The 23,974-nt window shown below is 55.0% G+C and overlaps 2 protein-coding genes across 4 annotated transcripts in view; one reads left to right on the top strand and one right to left on the bottom strand.

Annotated features, from left to right (window-relative positions):
- Positions 1-636: 636 nt before the first annotated feature.
- WRAP73 (WD repeat containing, antisense to TP73) lies at positions 637-19,710 on the bottom strand. Of its 2 annotated transcripts, XM_004024541.4 has the most exons (12): positions 19,538-19,710; positions 17,015-17,167; positions 16,261-16,377; positions 8,626-8,698; positions 6,871-6,974; positions 5,822-5,908; positions 5,038-5,172; positions 4,875-4,952; positions 3,273-3,378; positions 2,087-2,212; positions 1,333-1,524; positions 637-984 (listed from the first exon to the last, which is right to left on the bottom strand). In XM_004024541.4, exons 1-12 carry the CDS (start codon positions 19,604-19,606, stop codon positions 842-844), a joined length of 1,383 nt encoding a protein of 460 aa, XP_004024590.1. In that variant the 5' UTR covers positions 19,607-19,710; the 3' UTR covers positions 637-841. The 2 variants fall into 2 exon arrangements, with proteins under 2 accessions (XP_004024590.1, XP_063559365.1); XM_063703295.1 differs by lacking the exon at positions 5,038-5,172 and having other exon boundaries at positions 19,538-19,704.
- A 2,204-nt stretch (positions 19,711-21,914) lies between these two features.
- Positions 21,915-23,974, top strand: part of TP73 (tumor protein p73) — an 80,081-nt gene continuing 78,021 nt past the window's right edge. For both annotated transcript variants that reach the window (XM_055351157.2, XM_055351044.2), the window contains exon 1: positions 21,915-22,246. The gene's annotated coding sequence lies outside the window, so the exon portion shown is untranslated. The remainder of the gene's footprint in view (positions 22,247-23,974) is intronic.

Genomic DNA, 23,974 nt, shown 5'->3' with positions numbered 1-23,974 from the left:
TCTTCCCTCTCTGAAAGCCTGCCCCATCTCTGCCGGCTCTGCACCTGTGGGCCTGTTCTGCCTGTACCGTGCGGACTGCCTGTCACAGCAGTGCCAAGTATGGTTCTCTGCAGAAAGAGATCACGATATGCAATAACCTAGGTTTGCAACCCTGATCCCCCCACCTGTGGTGCCGACCAAGCCTGGCTGTCTGCCGAGCACCAGCTGGAGAGATTGATGGAATGGTTCTGGGTGGTTCTAGGCACTTCCTACAAATAGCCAGGGTGGAGACCCACGCGCACGGGTTCCGAAACCAGAGTAGACATGAGACTTCCTGAGGAACTGACTCAGCTGGTCAGGGACTTGCAGCTCCCATCCCGAGGGGACTGGACCTGGGGGTGGCGCTGCGCTCAGGTGCCAGGGCTCCCTGCCCACACTTCAGAGCAGACCCACTGTGGGGAGGCTGGATGTGCCCCACAGAGATGCCCCCTCGTCCTAATACATCCAAACAGAAAACCCAGGGCAGGCCGGGTGTCTGGCGGGAGCTAGTGGCCTGGGGCTCAGTTAACTGTAGGGCTGTCCATCTTCCCTAAGACTGACCAGAAACTCGAACCTAGAAAACCTGCCTGTGACTAAACGTTTCAAGAAGAGAAGTAGTTGTATAAATCAGCAAGTATTTATTTTAAATAATAAAACTAGTTTTATACCATACATATTTACAAAAATGCTTTGCTATAGAAAAATAGAATCAATCACTGAATCCAGACCACCACAGTGGAGAACCTCCTGGTGAAGCTCTGTGTTTTTTCCCACACTGGAAACACAGAGTAGCCCCGTTTCTGCACACGTTAGTGCACCGCTGCTATGTGTGGCCGCCCAGCTGTCTGCAGGCTGTGCCGACCACTGCCTCTGTCTCCAGGAAGCAGAGGCAGAAGTGATCCTTGCTGAGGAGGGCCATCGAGTCTCCGCTTAAATGCCAGCACAGAGAGAGCACTGCAAAGTCGCCTAGAGAGAGACAGGTGGCCACAGGATTACAGCGGGAGAGGCCCAGATTCCGGGGGATGGGCACCCCCTTGTCCTGCAGGCCAGCACAGTGCCTGGAGTGACCCACATAGGCAGAGCCAGGGTGGAGCCCCAGAGCTGCCTCAAGTCAGGGAGAGGCTGCTTCTAGCCCATAAAGCTGAGGGCAGCGGGTCCCCTGTGTGTCCGTCTTGAGGTTTACGCAAAGACTCTGAGGGCAGTTTCCCTGGAGTGCTGCCGGAGACAGCAGCTGGGCTTCAACAGTTCAGCCCGTGTGATGCCAGAGTGCACACAGCAAGGCTGCCACGTCCGTGGCCTCGGGGATGTGCTTACCTTCCCCAGGCACCTGCACCGACATGCAGCCCGCTGGGGACCACAGGTAGAGCCTGCTGCCTCCCGTGCAGATGGCCAGCCTCGGCTGCTGCGGGTCCCACTGAAACGCGCGCACTGGGGACAGCTGCTCGAGCACCGCGAACAGCCTCAGCTTCTGAATGTCCCAGACCCAGACGGCATTGGGGATGTTGTCTGAGGAAGGAAGGACAGGGCACCGGTGTCATCCCTGCCTGGCTCCTCTGTGTTGGCCCTGCCCCTCTGCTCTGCTGTTGACACCACAGGAGGGGAGGGGAAGAACCGGTGGGGTGGGGCGGCTCCACCCTGCAGTCTGGGTTCAGTTGGGCCCTGTAGGGCTCCTGGCCAGGGCCAGGGTGGCCATCATGGGCTGTAAAGGGCCCAAATGTGTTTCTTTCTTTGGTGGTTTTTTTTTTTTTTTTTTTTTAGCCCTTTACAAATGGAGAAATCCTTAACAAAAGACGGGCTGCAGTGTGCCCAGCCCTGCTTTCTACTCAGCAGAGCGGAGCAAGTGAGCAGGGTGGAGGCCTCCTGACTCATGCGCGGGCCTGCGGCTGCTGCAGGACAGGAGGCCCAGCGCCTCCAAGGAGCTTCTGTGAGCACCTCTGCTACTGCAGAAACGTGAAAGGAGGCGACGTGTCGGAAACCCCCAACTTCATTTTCTTTTCCAGTCGCTTCTACACCTGGGGCCACAGGACACAGTAAGGGGTGAGACAGCACCTGCGTCAGCACAACTGACCGTTCCTTGTCGCCAGGAAGTAGCTGTCAGGACTAAATGCCAGCATTCCTATGCCGATTTTCGGGTTTGCTCTGTCGGTAACAGGTTTCAGCGTCTGTAAGGAGACTGGGACAGAGGCGATCTCATCTAGAACACCAACAGGAAGAACACACCATTGTCACCCTTTCGGGAAGTACGCACACGGCTGAGAGGCTGCTGTGCCTGCATCAGGCATCGCGAACCCAGATCCTCTGTTCAAAGGGGAGGAAAGTGCGGCCCAAGGGCAGGAAGAGCTAAGCAAAGCCTGGCAGCCGCAGCGAGGGGCCTGCCCGCAAGTGCCCCGGATGATAGTGGCACCATCACCTGCCAGGCCCGACTAGGTTGGGGGTGGACCCCACGTGCCAGGGGCTGACTGGAGAGGGACATGGACAGGTCCTAGCTGCAATCTCAGCAGCTCCAACTCCTCGGCACTTTTCTGTCGACTACCAGCATCTGAGTTCACAATCCCTTCCACCTCAGCGTCAGTACCCTTAGACTTTCCGGCTGTGGAAGAACCATCATCACAGCAGAAGCAGGGGCTGTGGAACAAGGACGCCCCTGGGCTCCTGGGGAGTGCCTCCCGTGTGCCAGGCTGCACCTGTCCTGACCCCCATCCTGAGCACACACCGAGCCCCGGGGTGGGCCCGTCGGCACTCGGGGCACCGCTTCCTCTACCTGCAACCTTCAGATGCCCTTGTGCCCCTGTGGGGTGGGTGCTTTTACTATGCCCATTTCAGCGATGAGGAAACAGACACATAGGAAATGCCCAGAGTCAAGAGGCTGCATCAGAACCGGGCCTCAAGCCGGAGACAGCGCTCGGGAGCACCGCCGGCTTTCTGACCCACTCTGAGCGCCACCCACGGAAAAGTGTTTCTTTGAAAAACATCATTCTCGGAGCTCCGGAAAAACATCCCCTCGGAGCTCCCGCTGTCAGATCCGGGTCTCCAGGGCTCATATTCAGTAACAGAAGCCGCACCTCCACGGCCCACTGCGCAATTCAGACCCCAGTCAACCTCCAGCCAACAGGCTGAGGGGCACGCTGGCTGGAAGCATGGAAAGGAAAAAAAGTTTTTTTTTTTTAAACATAAGGAACATCCGAAGTTTATCTGGACAACGAGGAATCTTGCATTAAAAAAGGAAAACAAATGACATCACATGTGCTACTTACATTTACTTTCTGAGCTCGGGAGAGGGCCGGCCCCGGCCCGGGGGGGCGGGAAGGAGAGGCAGCCCAGTCCCAGCTGTGGGCTCTTCTCGGCCTCCTTATACACCACCTGAAAGACACAAGGTGGCCACACCCGGCTCAGGACAGGGACCCGGAAGCCAAGGATGGACGTGGCAAATGCCCATGACAGCGCATGGTCAACAGGCATGCCTGCCAAGACAGCTGGTCCTGCTGCCACCGGGAGAGACGGAAGCACGAACCCCGCAGTCCCGAGAGCTGAGATCACCCAGCCACCCTCTCTCGTGTCCTGCTGAGGAGTCCACCCTTTGAGACACAGGCAGCAAATGTGTACCCTGTGATTATAGACGGGAGACCACTGCAGCCACCATCATCCAGCAAGGGAGCAGGCTAAGCCTTCCCTCCATGATAAGAGGATACAAAGAACACTTGCACCAACACAGCAGAGGCCCCAGGAGCAGGAGACACAGACCCGAGGTGGGGGCATCTGTGCCCGAGAGCCTGGCAAGCAAAGGACAGCGGCCCAGGCTCAGTGGAAGGCGGGCAGCCCCCATGCCCCTGAAGAGCCCCAGGTAAGGGAGTCACCTGGCCTGGTTTGTGCCTTTAAAGCATGCTCTGCTGCTGTGTGGCAAAGGGATTTGGAGGATGCAGGAATCGCAGGCAAACCTTCAGGACCTGTGTGGCCAGCCCTGCTCGGGCTCACCTGTCCAGACGCCCTGGCCTCCAGCCACACAAGCCACTGGCCACATCAGGAGGCCCCTCTGCCTGAAACACCCTTTCTGCCCAGACACCGCGCGGCTCCTCAGCTCCTCCTCCTGGTCTTCACTTAAACACCCCTCCAGGATGCATCCCCGGCAGCGGCTGATCTGGCACGCGCAGCCCCAGCCACTCACTGGCCTCTTCATCGAATCCAAGCCGCCTTTCACTCAGCTCTGTCGGTTACAGGTCAACACCAGGAGGGCAGCATTTGTCTCTGGCTCCCAGCGCAGTGCCCGCTGCACACATGGATGCGTGGCCCACTCCTCGGGGCCTTTGCATTTCCTGTTCCCTTGCCTGGAACGCTCCCTCCCCGAGTCCCTGATCACTGGTGCAGCATCTGTGCCTGCAATCCCTCGCTGGTGGCCACTCCCTGCCACCCCGTGGAGACACCCAGCTCTCCAGCCCCTTCCCTGTCTCTCCAGCCGCACTCTGCAAGTGCAGGGGTCTGTCTCTTCTTCTCTGGCTGCGGCCCAGAGCACAGTGCCTGGCACGACAGCAGATGCCTAGTGTTTGGGGGCAGGAGACCCTGGCCACTCTGTACAGCACAGGGATCTGCATCCAGACCACAAAGGAGACAACTGGACTGGGGTGGCGGCGGCAGAGGACAGGCCAGGGCAAGGCCCACTTCAGACCCTTTGGGCAGCGTGGAGGAGGAAGAACAAAGGCCAGGGCAGGGCCAGACGCGTGAAATGTCACAGTAGCAAGTTTACAGTGATGGAAGTGCCCGGTTAAATAATATACCACAATCAAGAAAGCAAAGTGAAGGAGCAGTTTCCCACCGCCCTCCTCAACAGCCTGCTCAGGCAGAAACACGTGTTCCAGACTTACTATCTTGGGATCATTGATGGTTGCAGGATGCCCAAACTCCGTGATCATTTTCCAAGTCACGTGATTAAGGATGCGCACCTGAGGAAGGAAACCACGCACAGGTGAGGCAGGGCCTGGCCCACTGGGCGGTCGGACTTCCTGAGTGCCCTGCACTGGTTCCCACCTTTCCATCGTAGCTCCCAACTGCCAGGAACTGACTGCTGGGGCTCCAGGCCACAGACTTGATGCCCAGGGACCACTCGTAAGCGCTGTACATGGACAACAACCGGCCGTCCAATGAGTACAGCAGAATCTTGTACTGCAGATGAGACATTTCAGTTAATAATGAATACACCCCAGTCGCCAGGAACACACCACAGACGCGGGTGCTGCAGAGTGACATTGGTGCAGATAGCACAAAGCTGGCAGGACTGTCCGCGTGGCCGTGGAAAAGCTGGAACTGCCAGCTAGAACTGAGACAGTCACGGAGAGGCAGTGAGAGCATGAGGAAAAAGGGGAAATTGGGAGGTCAACCTAATGGCTCGCTGATAAAAGTTCAGCTCGGCCGGGCACTGTGGCTCACGCCTGTAATCCCAGCACTTTGGGAGGCCGATGCTGGCAGATCACTTGAACACAGAAGTTCAAGAGCAGTCTGGGCAACACGGTGAAACCCCATCTCTACAAAGAATACAAAAATTAGCCGGGCGTGGTGGTGCATGCTTGTGGTCCCAGCTACTTGGGAGGCTGAGGTAGGAGGATCACTTGAGTCCAGGAGGTTGAGGCTGCAGTGGGCCGTGATCACACCACTGCACTCCAGCCTGGGTGACAGAGCAAGACCCTGTCTTTTAAAACAAAGCTCAACTTGTTATCTGAAATAAAATAAAGCAAACTATATTGCAGCATTCAGGAAGCATGAAATTCCGGGAAAAGCTCTCGAAAGCAAACATGTCACCTGGTCATCTTCATACCTCCAAGCAGGTGTCCCACACTGCCAGCACACAGCCGTTTGGGGCCCACTCAATCCCTGTGAGATCCTGGGTGTCCGTATCAAAATGCTTCCAAAGGAAGGGGGGGAAACATTAAATTTGAAAAATATTTTCGTAAATAAATAATTGCATTTATAACTGATGTTCTTAATGCACTTAATTTCCTTATATAGAAATTGACAAAATCTCAACAGCTCTATCCTGGAAATGCATGAAATCCCTGTAGAGCTGCTGCTGGGGCTGCACCGCCACAGGTGCCAGCGTCAGCGCCTGGCCAGCCCCCGAGGGCAGCTTGGTCTCCCCGCGCCTGCACTCGTGTGCACACTCTCCCCCTCACCTTTCCTTGCCTGGCCAGCCACCAAGGGCGGCTTGGTCTCCCCGCACCTGCACTCATGTGCACTCTCCCCCTCACCTTTCCTTGCCTGGCCAGCCCCCGAGGGTGGGTTGGTCTCCCCACGCCCGCACTCATGTGCACACTCTCCCCGTCACCTTTCCTTGCCTGGCCAGGCTCACTCCTTTAGACCTAGCTCAGACAAGTCCCTTCCAGAGCACTGCCTGGATCCCGGGTTCTGCGCTCTGACAGCATTCCAGAGGTTGCTCTACCTTAATGATGGATTGTGCTGGAATCGTGTTCATATGTCTGCTGTGGGGGCAGTGCCCTCTGTGCCTGGGCACCTGGCAGAGTGCCCTGCCTAATGCAGGCCCTCAGTCAAGGTGAACTTCCACGTCCCCCCCACTTCCGACGTGGCACACACATGCGCAAACACCATCACACAGGACAAGGAAAAGGGCTCAAATGTGACAGCATATTCACTTTTAAAACACCTGGGCATGCGTCCTTTTCACCAAGTCTCCTGAACACACAAGCGGGTGCCACTGGAAGTGATTCGCAGCGCACCTGCCCTTTGTTAATACAACATCACCTTGCTCCATATCCTACCAAAGATCCCCTGGAATCTGGAAGGATCTACTTCACTCGATCCCTCTGCAGTCAGCAGGACAACTTTATTCCAGTCTGGGGGACGCCTTACCCGCAGGAGCTGCCAATCACTGCAGACGAAGATGCTCACGTAATCTTTGCAGTCCCGCCGTTCTGCCAGCGCCATGTAGCGGCCGTCCCTGGTGAAGGTGATTCCTGCGGGAAGAGGCAAATGCACTGAAATCAAGCGGCCACAAAATCAAGCAAGAGAAACCACAGTAGTAATTCACCAGGAAGGAGGAGGAAAAGAAAGCAGAGGTGAAAAGAAGGGAAATGGCACAACGCCGAGCACTGCTCCTCAGACAGACAAGAACATTCTAGTGCAGAGGAGAAACCCTAGGCACGGTGGCTTCACCCTCACAACGCAGCGTGTGCTGGGGGAGGGCTGTACACACACAGGAGCCGGTTTGCAAGGCTCTGTCAAAAATACCAAGTGACGTGACCTCTGATTAATCACAAATATGAGTGAGAAACACAGGCCTTCGAGTCCCCCCATGTCTAAGCTGCGGGACACCCAGGGCTATCTCCAGCTAGGCAAAAGGCAGCTGGTTCCTACCATGTTTATTTTACCTTTGAATTTAATTATTTGGAAGAAGTAAACTGAAGATGAAAATGTGTGGCCAGGCATGGTGGCTCACGCCTGTAATCCCGGCACTTTGGGAGGCTGAAGCAGGTGAATCGCTTGAGCCTAGGAATTTGAAAGGGGCCCAGACAACTTGGTGAAACCCCGTCTCTACAAAATATCAGCCGGCTGTGGTGGTGTGTGCCTGTAGTCCCAGCTACTCAGGAGGCTGAGGTGAGAGGATCACTTAAGCCCAGGAGGTCGAGGCTGCACTGAGCTGTGATCGTGTCACTGCACTCCAGCCTGGGTGACAGAGCAAGACCCTGTCTCAAAAAAGTAATAATAAGATGAAAATGTGGAAGAAACTTTAGTTGAAAATGTTAAACTCTATTTTCCAGTTCTGTATTAGCTTAAAAAGCCCTAGGCCAGAATTCATCATTCATGAGTGAAAAGAATACCTCAAATGACGAAACCACGGTGTCCACTCCTATCAAGAGATATGTATCTCATCTGGAGGGACGCTAATATTCCAACTATAAGAATAAGAGTGTGATTGCACTGCATTCAAATGCAATTTCCAAACCGCTGGCAGCAACGGAGAAAAATGAAAGCATCATTCCAACTGTGTATGTTTCATTCCGCAAAAAGACAGTGCGGTGTCGTCCAGGACTCAGGAGTGGCACCTCCCACTAGCTCTGCGCGGTCCAGTTAGACGCGCTGGCGGTCGGCCACCCTTCGCCGGCCCCCTTTCTTCCAGATGGCTCACAGGCTTCCACAAGGAAGGGACACTGGTCACATATCCCTCTGGGATGCCCAGAGATGACAGGCAAGAACTCCCTCTTTCGCAGACATCATATTTAGTCCACAGAAGAGAGAAAGCTCAGAACTGGATGCCTGAGGTGGGCCTCTCGACAGGCATCGGCTGGAAGGGGTCTGAACGCCCAGCTCTGCCACCAAGGTCAAGGGGACCGGCATCAACGCCACCATTCTTCCATGTCTTAGGCCACGTTGTCTTGGGTCACTGTGGTCATGTTTTAAAAGGGGACTCTTGCCTTTTTGAGACACATATGGAAATATTTACAGATGAAGTATGAGGAGACCTAAGGTCTCCTTCAAAAGAGCCCAAGTGGGTTGGCTATGTGTTGATATGCTGCTGAAGCTACTTCTGCCTCTTTGAAACTTCCCGTGACAAAAAAGTCAAACAGCTGCAAAGAAATGGCTTTTGCGTGGCTCCAATCGACTCACCCTGCAGACAAGCTTTCGGGTATTTGATGTAAGACACGGATTTTGTGCACAAGGACCAGACGGTTATCCGCAGCTGTTGGGGGAAAGGGGAAAGAGAAAGGAAACACTTCTTTAGCATCATCAGAGACCGTCTCAATCCTCAACCCGCCCACGCGTCCCCAAGCACAGGCCTGACTGCTGGAGTGGATCTATCAGGACCTGGGGGATGCCTGCCCTCCTACCGGAATATTCAAATGCGTATTTTACTGTGGTTACGGTAAATTTGGTGTTCTTGGTTTTCTGTTGTTGTTGTTTTACACCAAAATTGAGTGACACAAAGTTAAATCCAAGTGCTTTTTCATTAGCTTTTTCAAAGTGACCACAGGTTGCATGTTATAATAACCCTGAGTTACTCAGAGAAAAATCTTGATCTAGAAACCACCACGGGTTCAGTCTCCTTTATGGGAAGACAGACGATCTGGAGATTGGATGCAGCCACTCCGGGGCTCCAAGAGGGCTGTGAGCCTGCATCTGCAGCCCTGAGGCAGGAGCAGCCACTCAACACCCAAGAAGGTGGCCGTCCGCCTCCTGCGTGTGCTCACTGGCCTGGCTGCATCTGCAGAGGGTTCTAGAACATGCGCTGCTGGACTGTCCACTTTTCCACCCCTTTCCCTGACTCAGGGAGCTGAGAGCTGACTAGGCTGGCACAGTGAGGCCAAAAGATGATTTTCTAACCAGGCCGAAGAGGGCGTGCCTGCTGAGGGAGAGGCACCACAGTGGGTGGTCCAGCCCTCCCCGTGGCAGCGCCGCGGGACTTCCAGGGCTGCTGCGTCCCTCCACCTGCATTTCCCACTGAGATCCCGTGGAGCCTACCAGGGAATCATCTTGCTTCCCACATCCCCGGCCCACTGATGAATCTGGTAGTTAACTGAAATGTGGCCGAGGTGTGGGGACACAAGGTGCGGGGTGGGGTGCTGACTGTCAGCTCCGTGGGTGGGGACACAGGGCTGCGCAGCTCCATGCGGGGTGGGGTGCTGACTGCCAGCTCCGTGGGTGGGGACACAGGGCTGCACAGCTCCATGCGGGGTGGGGTGCTGACCGCCAGCTCCGTGGGTGGGGACACAGGGCTGCGCAGCTCCATGCGGGGTGGGGTGCTGACTGCCAGCTCCGTGTGTGTCAGGCAGGGGTCCTCGCTGAGGATGAGGCCCGGGGTGGGGGACCGCCTCCAGCAGTGTAAGTGGGGCCGCAGCGTGTGGAGCACAACGTGTCCACGGTGTCACTCCTGCAAACGCTGCCAGGTTGTCAGTATAGGATATTAACAAATGATTTAATTTAAATGTCTACGCATCATCTCTTCTTACAAGAGAAAAGAAAATCTGATGTCTGTAATTGCTTCTCCAAACAACATATACAGCGTTCAGGAGAGAAGTCCTGAACACACAGGTAGTGGATCAACGAGCTCCAGGGGTCACGTGGCAGCACGGAAGGGCTCCTGTGCTGTTGCTGAACCCGAAACACACTGGCCGTTCTGGGGACCATGCCTTGGAACTCCAGCTGCATAGAGCACTTGCTCCTCAAACAGCTCCGCAGGCTGAGGCCAAGGAGAGCGCTGGGGCCTGAGTGAGGAAGCGTGCTACTTCCCACCAGCGTGTCTGAGGCTGAAACCTTGCCCGAGCCTCTCAGCATCAGCAGGGTGGGTGCAGCGCCTGAGGCTCTGAGCATCAGCAGGGCGGGGTGGAGCGCCCGAGCGTCTCAGCATCAGCAGGGCGGGGTGGAGCGCCCAAGGCTCCGAGCATCAGTAGGGCAGGGTGGAGTGCCCGAGGCTCTGAGCATCAGCAGGGCGGGGTGGAGCGCCCGAGCATCTCAGCATCAGCAGGGCGGGGTGGAGCGCCCAAGCATCTCAGCATCAACAGGGCGGGGTGCAGCACCCGAGCCTCTCAGCATCAGGAGAGTCCATGTGCCACCCAGGGCAGAGACCTGCCCTCCAGAGCCTACTGCAGAGTCACAAAAGAAAAGCACATCTCCCACCTGTGGCCCTGCATCCCTGTGGGGTGCGCCTGGCTGAGGCTCCCCACTCAGGCACATCTTAGGAAACACACGGAGCACTTTAAGCCTGATTTTTACCTTCATCTCACAAAAACAAAGAAACAAAAACCTTTAAAAGATAACTGTTTGCAACTTTTAAAAACCCAATAAGAAAAAAAGGTAGTTAAATATACACCTTCATCAGCACTGTTACCTTCCACTGACCACTGGAGAAGCCAGCGGAGGAGACCCGTGGGATGGGCTCCACAGCACTCAGCAGCAGGAAGAAAGGACCAGAGGGATCCACATGACCCAGAGCACTCAGGAGGGAAGGAAGGGGCCGCTGATCCACGCTACGACCCAGTGTGCTGAAGACGAAGGAACGGGTCACTGATCCACACAACTCAGCATGCTCAGGGTGAGAGGAATGGGCCACGGATCCAGGCCATGACCCAGTACACTCAAGACGGGAGCAACAGGCCACTGATCCATGCCACGACCCAGCACTCTCTCCACACCATGACCCAGCACTCTCAAGATGGAGGAACGGGCCACCGATCCACCCCACAACCCAGCACACTCAAAACCAGCAAGATGCCAGGGGAAAGGAAGCAGACGCACAGCTCCACGCACCATGGCTCTGTGCAGATGGGATTCCGAGTAGGCAGTGCTGCTCGCCCCGCAGCAGGCACCGGCTGCCGGACACAGGTGGGAGACGGACTGAGCACAAGGGGCACGAGGAGCCCCATACCACGGGTGAACAGTCTTGGTCCTGATTGTGGTGGCAACGACGTGCAAAGTGACTCACTCAACTGTACTCTTAAAGTGGGTGAATTCTATTGCTTATAAATTGTTTTAATTGCCTTTATTCAGATGTAAGAAAAAGTTTTCAGTCTGGATATATTTTTAAAGCTAACTATGGACTATTTACAACATACACACTCAAGTTTAAGGATGCAGAAATGTAGAAGGTAAAAGGATAGAAAAAGACATATCAAGAAAATCCTAACCAAGAGAAAAGTGGCACTGCCGCATTCGTACGGGATAAATCAGACTCTGAAACAAAAAGAACCATGAGACATAAAGAGGAATACTTTACAACAAAAGGCCTGGGCCACCGCGAAATCATGAAAACTGCTTCACTAGGAAATCTGTTTACAAACAGTTAAAAGTTTGTATGCAGCTAACAACAAAGTCTCAAAAATACATTTAAAAATCTGGCAGAGCCGGGCGCACTGTTGTGCACCTGTAATGCCAGCTATACAGGAGGCTGGGAAGGAAGGATTGCGTGAGTTTAGGAGCTCAAGACCAGCCTGGGAAACAAAGGGAGACCCCAACTCTACAAAAAAATTGTTTTTAAAAAATCTGACAGACTACGAGAGCAATGAAGAGGAATCAGTCCCATCAGATATTCAAACACACCATAGAACCTCAGTAATGTAGACAGTGTGGTGCTGGCACATATGTGGACCAACAGTGGACTGGAATGGAAACCAGAAGTGATCCTGCAGGTATCATGGAACTGAGCTCCTGCTATAGCTGGTGAAGACAGTCTTCTAAATAAATGCTGCTGGGAGCTGGGCACGGTGGCTCACACCTGTAATCCCAGCACTTTGGGAGGCCGAGGCAGGCAGATCAACTCAGGTCGAGAGTTTGAGACCAGCCTGACCAACATGAGAAACCCCATCTCTACTAAAAATACAAAAGTAGCCAGGCGTGGTGGCGCATGCCTGTAATCCCAGCTACTCGGGAGGCTGAGGCAGGAGAATCGCTTGAACCTGGGAGGCGGAGGTTGCGGTGAGCCTGGATCACACCATTGCACTACAGCCTGGGGGACAAGAGCGAAACTCCATCTCAAAAAAAAAAAATGCTGCTGGGAAAAGGTAGAAATGGATTCAGACCCCACACTGTGCCCCACCACGTGAACCTGCTTCATTTAAATGGAGCATGTGTGAGCGTGTGTGTGAGCATGTGTGTGAGCATGTGTGTGTAATGAAACAAGATAGGAAAGCACTCAACCTCATCAAGAATTAGGGAAACGCAAACTAAATCCAAACTGCAGTATCATTTAGTCGCCTGGATGGAATCATTGTAATCCTGCCACAAAAGCCTTGGCAAATGAAACGTCTCCATCTGCTACGGCCAAGCAAGGCTCTCCTAGAGAGGCTCTCTGGGTAGGTGCCCAGGAGACGGGGACAACACGTTCACAGCCACACAGTCCGTGGCGACGCACACGTCCAGCAGGCGAGGACTGAATGGCGTTCCTCACGAGGAAGGGAAGGCCCAGCGATGCCTGTCAACACGGAGGAGTCTAAAAGCAGTGACGGGGAACAGCAACAGCAGAGACTGCAAAGCACAAGCCCCTATAAATCAACTTTACACTGCACAGCAAGCAATGTGGTGTTTAGACACATCTATACAGTGAGACTCAAGAACAGTGAGGATGTGATTCACGCAAGATGTGGGGCAAAGGTGCCCTCGGGTGGGGAGGGCATTGCTACGAGGAAGAGAAGGGCTCTGATAGCGTGGCGGTGTTCCGCTGCAGGCCTCGGGGTGAGCCGCTTTTGATGACTCACTGAACCTCGTCTAAAGGGCGCAAGCTTGCCTTTTCACGTTAAAATGCAAGAGGCAGGGACGTCTCCCATGCTCCACAGCACCCTCACGTGGGGTGGTGCCTTCGCAAGTGGACCCAGTGGCCCCACTAAGCCCCAGACATGGGGTTGCGCCTTTGGAAGGGGACCCAGTGGCCCCGCTGAGCCCCGGACATCAGGTGGTGCCTTCGGAAGGGGACCCAGTGGCCCCACTAAGCTCCGGACATGAGGTGGTGCCTTCCGAAGGGGACCCAGTGGCCCCGCTAAGCCCCGGACATGGGGTTGCGCCTTCGGAAGGGGACCCAGTGGCCCCGCTAAGCCCCGGACATGGGGTGGTGCCTTCGGAAGGGGACCCAGTGTCCCCGCTAAGCCCCGGACACGGGGTGGTGCCTTCAGAAGGGGACCCAGTGGCCCCGCTAAGCCCCGGACATGGGGTCGCACCTTCCGGAAGGGGATCCAGTGGCCCCGCTAATCCTCAAACGGGCCTGGTCCTTGCTCTTGTGAATGAGACTGATGGACGGTGCCCACAGCTCACTTCCTGGCCAGCACGTCTGGAATTCCGGTTTTGTTTCCTCACTTGCAACCATTAAAGTTCGCATGCAAAGTTGGAGACACATTTTGACATCTTGATCAAGATGCCCCATGCCTTGAGGTTACCGGTCCTCGTCCACCACCTGGTCTTAACGTTTCCTCTAAGGCCACCAGCAAAGTGGTCATGACCTTAGTCTTAGGTTGAACAACGTCATCTAAATGTACTCTATGAAAAATCAGTTTGTTCTGTAGCAAAGGTGTTTTCAATATTGGTGTGTGTGTGACATGGGATGCTCAACAAAACCAGGCTTTAATCCATCTTTTAAGGTTTCTAAACTCTATAGATGGTAGTTTTCCTTCTGGGCCATTTAATAAGATAATACAACAAGGCTGACCCCACGACATGAGCCCTTCTCAAGGGCAGATTTGGGCCCAAAGCATTACAGGCCTGAAGACTGTTAGACACGGCTGCGTGAAAAGCTCAAATTACCCTCTCTGAAACACTCAGGCCGAAAGTGCCTTCCAATGTCAATACATAGTGCGGAGACATTGGTGGGCCTTTGTTTCCTGTTTTATTCTCTGACAGCCCATAATAGCAGACATTAGATTTAGAGTATTTTTTAAAATCGAAACTGAAAAATATGTAAAGCCATCCAGCCATCTGAAGCAGTTGATTCAGCAACCCTCATGGCTGGATAAAACTTTATCCCAGCCGATGCCAGCTTCAAAAGAGCCGAATGAAACCCTACAGAGCATCTGCAGCCACACGCTGGGAGAAATCCTCCCAGGTGCCATCTACGTGGTGCGCACGGCGCAGCGGGACAGGAGGGCTGCAGCGTGGTGTGCGCGGCGCAGCCGGATGGGCGGGTTGCAGCGTGTGCGCAGCGCAGCGGGATGGGCGGGCGGGTTGCCCCGTGGTGTGCGCGGCGCAGTGGGATGGGCGGGTTGCAGCGTGGTGTGCGCGGCGCGGTTGGATGGGCGGGTTGCCCCGTGGTGTGCGCGGCGCAGCCGGATGGGCGGGTTGCAGCGGGTGCGCAGCGCAGCGGGATGGGCCGGTTGCCCCGTGGTGTGCGCGGCGCAGTGGGATGGGCGGGTTGCAGCGTGGTGTGCGCGGCGCAGCGGGATGGGCCGGTTGCCCCGTGGTGTGCGCGGCGCAGCGGGATGGGCGGGTTGCAGCGTGGTGTGCGCGGCGCAGCGGGATGGGCGGGTTGCCCCGTGGTGTGCGCGGCGCTGTGGGATGGGCGGGTTGCCGCGTGGTGTGCGCGGCGCGGTTGGATGGGCGGGTTGCCCCGTGGTGTGCGCCACGCAGCGGGATGGGCGGGTTGCCCCGTGGTGTGCGCGGCGCAGCGGGATGGGCGGGTTGCCCCGTGGTGTGCGCCACGCGGCGGGATGGGCGGGTTGCCGAGGTGCAGCCAGCAGCCCAGACAGCTATGAGCACTCAGTGGACTTGGGCCCAAACACTGGGATCCAACTCCATCAGAAAAGCACATTATTAAAGGAATTCGTCCATTTTTCTGTATCTTAAAAAGACACTGCGGACACCAAAGACCTGGTATCTAAACACTTGACATATGCCTAATTTTAACTTAAAATGCAGTCTCCTATCCCAGATCCCTCTGGTTTATTCTCGGATGTCAACATTCCCCTCCGCATTGAGCTCAGCACGGAGGCTGTTGTGCGGTACCTACAGCAGGTGAATGGGCGGCTGCCGACCGCCCCGAGCCACCCCCCCGGCCAGGCTCCTGAAGGAAAGGTGCGAGCCGGCTCATATCACAGCGCATTTTCTATCGTTGAATTAAAGGGACTGCCGAAATCCTAAAAAATCTAAATTAAGATTTTTAAAATGTTTTTTCTTCAAAACTGGACAAAAGATCAGACAATAATACTTAGTGGCTTATAATGCTCTGACCTAAAATATACACACCACTATATACGCTCCCCGGCTCCCTCCAACCCCGCCAATCTACCAGCCACTCAGGAGCCACCTCAGTCATCAGACCCAGGGCAGCAGACAGTGCCTGTGTTCACGACACCCTTATCTGACTCGGTAGCAGCCCAAAGCACGGGCGGTGGTGCTCGCAATCTGGATACGCCAAAGAGAAGCCGCAAAGTGCTTCCTTTAAATGACGAGCTGAAAGTTCTTGACGCAACAAGGAAAGAAAAAATCCTGTGCTGAGGTTGTTGCTCAGATCTTCAGTAAGACCAAATCTTCTATCCATGCAATTATAAACAGTATATTGTTATCCTTGTTCTATACTATGATTGTTGCTAATCTCTTACTGTATCTAATTTATAAATTAAATGTATCACAGGTATGCTGTATAGGAAAACACACAGGAAATACAGGGTTTGGTACGATCTGAATCCCCTGGTGGTCTTAGAATGCATCCCCTGAGGATAAGGGGAGACTAGCATACTCCAAACACACCCCCTCTCGTACTCCCCAGCTGTTTCGGGAGCAGAGGACAGGATCACATGGCCAATCAGGTGTCTTGGGGCTGACACTTACATGGAATTCCGTGGTGTTGAGAATGTGGCGCCCGTCCGGGCTCCAGCACGAGGCCACCAGCCCGGCTGAGCCCTCGTCTATTTTGCAGTGCCATTCGGGCTGCTCTAAAGACCAGACCTGGATTGAGAGAAGAAAGAAACACACAAGTGCAAACTCATCAGCACCGAGAGACAGCGAGGCCTCGCCGGGAGACAGCTCGCTTAAACGCAGCGGAGACCCGACCACACAGGGTGTCTTCAAACTCATCAGCAGTCAATAGCGAGGCCTCGCCGGGAGACAACTCCCTTAAAACCAGCGGAGACCCGACCGCACAGGGTGTCTTTTAGAACCTTTCATGATGAAGGGCTGGTGCTGGATTCCACTGTAAAAGTAAGCCACGCTTCTTGGTGATTTCATTTCGTTGTCGTTTTAAAACTGTTTATTCACATTGTCATTCCTAAGACCTCATTTAGTTAAGCTTTGGACACAGAAGAAAACACGACTTCTTAGGACTTCCTGAAACACACCACATCCGAGTGGCTAGATTGCTGTCAACACCTCCGTTTCTCAACTATATTGCTTAGAAATTAAGACTACGTTGGAGTTTCCTTAGTTTAAATGTTCTTAAACTTTAGAGAACGTTATAATTTCAAAAGAAAACTGGCTTTGAGCTGCACGGACTTTTTTTTCAAACTAGAAAGGCACAGAACAAAACCCCTCCTTCCCAGTGGCCCTCAGAAGGTGTGCAGATTCTAAGCGACACGGCAGCACACACCTGCACCAGCCCTCGCTTGTACATGGCGCACAGGATGAAGAGCGAGTCTGCCGACCACTCGATGTGCTGGATCTGGTCTAGGCACGTGTACAGCTGAAGGATCTGAAGGGTGTTCACATCCCGGACCACTAACCGGTACTGGACACAGGAAGCCTAAAAAATATGAGAAAGCAAGCACCTGACATTCTCCACTCCAAAAGAGGGGGGCCTTCAGAATGCTACTGCCCTGGCCTTCAGTGACTGTGGCCTTCTCTCCTGCCAGAGGTTTCATGTCTAGATCACCAGTGACATCCCCAGCCCCTAAAGATCAGTTCAGTTCATACAAGGGTAATGTTGAAATATACAAGCCAGGTTTTAACATTGCTATACTCTATTGTAAAGTATAAAAGTATGTTTTAACTCGCTACTTAAAGCTTTAAGACATTTTTAAGTCCCTTCTTATCTGTATGTTAAAAACTAAACTTAAATGGGAAGTAGCATTGGGAGAAAGCTCTTCTGTGAACTAATAACCAAAATCCTCTGCTAGTTTTATAAACACTTTTGGACAATTTCCTCAAATTTATAAAGGGTAAGAATTGAGGCTTCACAGATGACAACGAAAATGGCAAGGAATGCATCAATCTTCTTATGCAGTGCCGAACTCAGAGCCAAAACAACAGAAGATCAAAAGACAGGCTTTCACTTCTGCACACGTAAAGACGCTTCACAAATGCTCATTTATCTCCATTAACCTATTCCTAACACGAAACGGGAAATGTTTAAGTGTTAGTACTATTTTCTTAAAGATAGTTTCTTCTTGTCCATATTTGTTCATTATGTCCATATCCAAGCAAACAATTTCAAGTATAAATAACGCCTGAGTACTCACCTGCTGAATGTATATTATACTACAGTTTAAAGATCAAGAACTGATATTTAAATGTTAACTGCTTCATTAGTTTTATTTATCAAGGTCAAAGTAGTTTGTGTTTTATGAACTGATATCAAAAAAGAAAGCCACATTAGTTTTCCATGGGAAAAAAGAGAGACGGGCGGGTGACGGCAGATTGGAACAAGGAGCTACCACAGCACTTACTTTCTCACACTGTAGCTTTGAAAACTGTGATCAGTTACAGTGAATTCCTTATGAAATGGGATATTTTTACCAACACCTTGAGGAACCATATAAACTCTACTGCAAGATATGAAAACTAGAAACATGGACCTGCTCTCCCCAGTCCTCAGGGCTTTCAAGAAGATGATTCCAGTAACAGATCATTACCAAGTGTTTCAGGGTATTTTGACCAGAGTGTACAAGCTGGAAAAAAACACCCAAGTTAAGCAAGCAGATGTAATCTTTCTCCTTATAATTCACTGAAATTTTCATAAATGGTAAAAACAAAAAACAAACCTCTCATTTAATTGAGGAGGGGTGCACATTGAAAATATACCAAGGCTGAGATGCCATTTAAACTAATGAGGTTTTCTGTTTTGTAGCTGATGCTATTTTATGTGATTTGGAATAGAACCTCCCTGAAGAGGTAAAAAACGTAATTTGAGAGTTAAACTCTCAAAAGCTAGACAGAGCACAGGAATGTCAGGAGAGGCAAAACCTGAAAAAGCATCATGATACATCAGTCAGTTAGTACAGGTGGTGGATAAGGAAAATGAAGTCCACTTTTTACGAGGCATGTTTCTTCTTAGTGGCTTTCCAAAGCCAATTGTCCCCCTCTTCTGAGGACATACGTACTAGGCATCCGGGTTATCCCTCTCTTCTGAGGATATACACTACTAGGCATCCAGGTACATACACTATATGTTTTGAAGCTTAAAGTTATAGCTCTGTGATTTAAGCACCCTTCTGCCATCCATGGAACGAAGACCTCAAATCCCAGCCATGAGGACAACTATTTCCTTACCTGGGGATAGAATACTAGTATTTAAATCATTTATTCGGCATGTGGTAGAGGAGAAGAGAATTAGAGGAGAAGTAGAGATGACAAAGTAGCCACACCACTTACCAGTTTACAGGCAACAGAATGATCAATTTGCCTTTTGTGACAAAGTAACAACAAAGAGCCGACATCTCCTATACCCTCACCTGTGTGCAGTCGGCACTGCCGATACCCACCTTTCCAAGGGCACCTCCCCAGACCCCCCACCTGTCTAGGGTATCTTCCTGGGTCCCGCACCTGCCCGGGCACCTGCCGGGGTCCTGCACCTGTCCGGCCCCCATATCTGCTTGGGGTACCTGCCTGGGCCCCGCACCTGCTTGGGGTACCTGCCTGGGCCCCGCACCTGCTTGGGGCACCTCCCCGGGCCCTCCACCTGTCTAGGGTATCTTCCTGGGTCCCGCACCTGTCTGGGGCACTTGCTCAGACCCTGCACCGGCCCCGGGTACCTGCCCGGGCCCCGCACCTGTCCGGGCACCGCACCTGCAGGATCCCCAAGCTGCCTCCACTCACGCGGCCGCCCCCGGCCCTGCCCGCCGGGGACGCTGGCACCGAGGATGTCCTGCCCGTGGCCCAGGTCCCCGCCGCTCACCAGGTACTTGCCGTCCGGGGAGAACTTGCAGAGTAAGCTGGAGAGCTTGAATACCTCGGAGAAGTTCATGGCCGCCGCCTGCCGCAGGCGCCACGCTGCGCCCGAAAACCCGCGGGACCCCAGGGCTCGCTGCAGTCTGCAACAGCCGACGCCGGCCTCCGAGGCCGGAAGTCAGAAGGCGGAAGTGAACTGCAGTCTATCAGCGCCGCCGGCGTCCGCGCGGCATTGTGGGGCTTGTAGTTCTTCTGCCGCAGGGCTTTAAAGGAAACGCCCACGTTTCTTCCGACCAGGGATTTCCGACCCGAGAACCTTACCTCAAAGGCCGGGAGGCCTTTGAGCACCTCCAGCTAGGGCTGCTGATAAAAACGTAGAAAGCACAGTAAAATTTGAATTTCAGATTCACAACAAATCTAGTTATAAGTATGTTCCCAAATATTGCACGGGACATGCTAATACGGAAAAATTACTCGCTAATCTGAAATTCAAATTTAATTGAGCGACCTGTGTGTCTGCGTGTGTATACACATGCATATATATTTATATTTACATGTAAATGTATGTTTACATGTAAATATATGTTTGCCTACAAATATATCTTTAATAAGTAATACGGTGTCTGTCGCACGTATATCATATCGTGTATGTAATGTATAAGTATTTATTTCGTTTGCTTGGGGTTTTGTTTGCTTTTGCTGAGTCCGACCCCTCTCTACCTGCCGCCTGGCCCTTGCCTCACGCTCCGGTGCCACTGAAATCAAGGAGAGAACGAATTTGCCGCTGACTGGGCAGAGCGAGCGCGTGGATCGCGGGCACCGCGCGTTCATCACCCGCGCGCATCTGGGCTGGCACCGGGCGAAGAATCGTGCGGGTCTGGGACCTGGGGGCCCAGAGGGAGCGAACTCCCGCGCGGGCGCTCGGTCCGCAGGTTTCGCAGGCTCAGGGACGTGCCTCGTTCTCACCCCCACTCCGGACCCCAGTCTTCTTCCCTAGACAGCGGCCCCCTCCACCCCTGGATCCCGCAGGCCGCTAGTAGTCCGCGCCAGGCCCCGCCGGCGCCTCTAGGACTCCCCAGATCGCGCAGACCCTGACATCCCCGCCTGGCCCTGGGTTCTGGGAGCTGAGAGCCGGCCAGGGTCCTGCTCGTACCTCCGGGCGCCCAGCCTCGGGTCTGCTCCCCGCGGACGCCCCAACCTCCCCGGCCGAATGGATGGTGGTACGCGCGCGTCCTACTCCGGCGGTGCCGGCCTTTTCTGTTGCCAAAACTAGACCCAAACCTCTGCATGGGATTCGTCTTTGGGTCCGCACCCCGTGCGCCCAGCAAACAGTGGGTGAGCCATAAAGATGTGCGAGTCAGCCGGACCCTCCCCGTCAGGCGCGGACCCGCTGCGGCCAGAGAACCCAGTCTGCGCCAGCCCGGCTCGCTCGCGACGCCACGGGCTTCACTGATGCGACCTTCCAAGACGTGGGGGTCACCATGGGCAGAGGACATCGGTTCGGAGCCAGATCACGGGCCCCATAAGCATCAGACCATAAGCAGCGCCGCCACTGAGAGCCGCTCGGAACTCGCCCAGCGTGTCCAGTCCCCTAGCCAGGGCCTGGTGTACGTGGTCGAGGGCCCTGGAAGCCCCGATGGCCTAGGAGGAGCAGGCGGGCGGGGCGGCGGGTGTCGCTGGCCGGTAGAGAGCTTCGGCCTGACCTAGCGCAGGTTTGGTGCGCGCAGAGAGCAACTCCAAGCGCACCGACGCCGGCGAGCTCCTTCCAAACACCGAACGGGATCCAGAGCCCGAGCCCACAGGCGGCGGCCGGGGGAGGGAGCAGGGTGCTGGCCGCCGCCCGGGAGTGTTCGCGTCCTGAGTGACCCCTGGAAGGACGTGGGGCCCAAACTCCGGCTGGGGTTGGGAGAGCAGCCCCCAGAGGCTCTCCGCGGGATCCTCTGCCGGGCGGGACCGCGGCTCCACAGGGGGAGTGGGTGTCAAGCCCTGCTTGGCGGAAAGCAGCCGTTCCCCTCCTCCTGGGCCTGGGGCGGCGCCCCTCACCCCTGTTCCCCGCCCCTCACCCCTGTTCCCGGCCGGCCACATCCCCTGCCCCTTGGATTCCAAGCGCCCCGCGCGCGGAGGAGCCCAGCGCTAGTGGCGGCGGCCGGGAGAGACCCGGGTGTCAGGAAAGATGGGCCGTCTGGGGGACAGCAGGGAGTCCGGGGGAAACGCAGGCGTCGGGCACAGAATCGGCGCCGGCGTCCCCAGCTCTGCCGAAGATCGCGGTCGGGTCTGGCCCGCGGGAGGGGCCCTGGCGCCGGACCTGCTTCGGCCCTGCGTGGGCGGCCTCGCCGGGCTCTGCAGGAGCGACGCGCGCCAAAAGGCGGCGGGAAGGAGGCGGGGCAGAGCGCGCCCGGGACCCCGACTTGGACGCGGCCAGCTGGAGAGGCGGAGCGCCGGGAGGAGACCTTGGCCCCGCCGCGACTCGGTGGCCCGCGCTGCCTTCCCGCGCGCCGGGCTAAAAAGGCGCTAACGCCCGCGGCCGCCTACTCCCCGCGGCGCCTCCCCTCCCCGCGCCCATATAACCCGCCTAGGGGCCGGGCAGCCCGCCCTGCCTCCCCGCCCGCGCACCCGCCCGGAGGCTCGCGCGCCCGCGAAGGGGACGCAGCGAAGCCGGGGCCCGCGCCAGGCCGGCCGGGACGGACGCCGATGCCCGGGGCTGCGACGGCTGCAGGTAGGAGGCCCAGGGCCGGGGGGCGGTTCGGCTCCGCGGGCGGGGGCTGGAGCGCAGCGCTGGGCAGGCACCTGGGCTCGCAGCTCGGAAGCTGGGAGGTGAGGGGAGGGCAATCGGGGACGAGCTGGGACAAGGCGACACAGGGGCTCCCTCGGAGTTGGATCGGCCCCTGGGACTTGGCGCTCGCGAGAGGCTGGAGCGGCCAGAGTCGAGCCTGCGAGGAGACGCGGGTCCTGCCCTCAGCGCCGGCCGCCTTTGGCGCCAAAGACAGCCCCGCAGGGGTTCCGGGAGGGCCCTCCTCCTGCTGTCTCCTCTCCACCCCGGACTCCGAGGGCCGTTGGGAGGGTAACCCCGGGAAGAGGCCGGGGTGCGGGGCGCGGGTGCAGGTGGAAATCGCCAGCAAGCTCCTCCCCGCCCGCGCGCTCCCTCCGACCTGCAGGGCTGTGCCAATCCCGAGGCCTCAGCTTCCCTGAGGAGCCAGGGCCAGGCCCTCCTCTGGACAGGGAGAAGGACCTGGGCGGGGGCCTTGACCCATGGAGTTGGTTACTAAGCGGTTTCGATGGTTTCCCGAGGGACAGCTCCCTGTGGCTCTGAGTTTGTCTGTCGAGGGCTCCTGGCCTGTCTCCGGAGCGGTCCCAGGTAGAGAAAGCCCATGAAGAAATGGCCCCGGGCCGGCCTGGAGGGAGACACCTCACGCCCCCTTAGCTCCTGGGCCGCCTCCTCCTGCAGCCCCTGCCTTTCCCGGGGCTTGGACTTGGGGAGCGATGATTACCTTTGCTCAGCTTGTATTTTGGCCTGGACGCTAGGAGATAAGCCCATGTAGTATGCACACGTCTGCTACATAAACAGGGGACAGATAGACGATCTTCAACCAGCAAGGGTGCAGGGAAAAGCAATGCACCCCAAACTTCTGACCAGAGGTCATTTGCTTCCAAAGATGCTGCCATCTGTTTATCCACTGTCTGGACATTTGGAAATGGCTCAGGCTCATTAACACAATGCTTTGGTTTTTGTTGTTTTGTTTTTTGTTGCTGTCATTGCTGTTTATTTGTTCAGCCTTAGCTCTCGGGGAGGAGTAAACAAAGCGCGTGGCCTCTGGCACTTACTGAGCACTGAGCCACCCCTCTTTGGATTTATTCGGGAAAAGATTAAAAAGCATTGCATTAAGAACAGGACACGGTGTTTGAAATGTTGCCATATATGAATGTATGCATTATGTATGTAGTTTTTAAAATAAGATAAAAAGTTGGCTGGGCACGGTAGCTCACGCCTGTCATCCCTCACAGCCTTTGGGAGGCCGAGGTGGGTGGATCACCTGAGGTCAGGAGTTCGAGACCAGCCTGGCCAACATGGTGAAACCCAGTCTCTACTTAAAATACAAAAATTAGCTGGGCATGGTGGCAGGCACCTGTACTCCCAGCTACTCGGGAGGCTGAGGCACAAGAATTGCTTGAACCTGGGATGGAGAGGTTGCAGCGAGCTGATATCATGCCACTGCACTCCAGCCTGGGCAACAGAGCAAAACTCTGTCTCAAAAAATAAGATAAAATAAGATAAAAGTTGGTGTCAGAGGCTGCAGTGTGGCAGCTGCCTATTGTCAATCAGAGGTAGCCTGGGGTGAACAGAAGGCGGACCTGAGCGGGGCTTGTCTATGCGCCGAGCCCACCAGAGAATGGCTAGGGATGTAGCTCGTGAAAGCTACAGCGAACAGGTAGCTGTCTCCAAATC

This window comes from Gorilla gorilla, chromosome 1 (assembly GCF_029281585.2).
Source record: "Gorilla gorilla gorilla isolate KB3781 chromosome 1, NHGRI_mGorGor1-v2.1_pri, whole genome shotgun sequence".
Taxonomy (NCBI): domain Eukaryota; kingdom Metazoa; phylum Chordata; class Mammalia; order Primates; family Hominidae; genus Gorilla; species Gorilla gorilla.
Note: the sequence above shows the minus strand (reverse complement) of the source record. Positions and strands in the feature narration are given on the sequence as shown.

Bases quoted from the DNA above. Each gene is read 5' to 3' on its own strand.
- WRAP73 (XM_004024541.4), bottom strand. From the start codon at position 19,606: ATGAACTTCTCCGAGGTATTCAAGCTCTCCAGCTTACTCTGCAAGTTC. The intron at 8,699-16,260 runs GTAAGTGTCAGC...TTCCCCCAACAG, and splicing joins TCAACACCACGGAATTCCAT to CTGCGGATAACCGTCTGGTC. The intron at 4,953-5,037 runs GTGGGAACCAGT...TTCCTTCCTCAG, and splicing joins TTGGGAGCTACGATGGAAAG to GTGCGCATCCTTAATCACGT.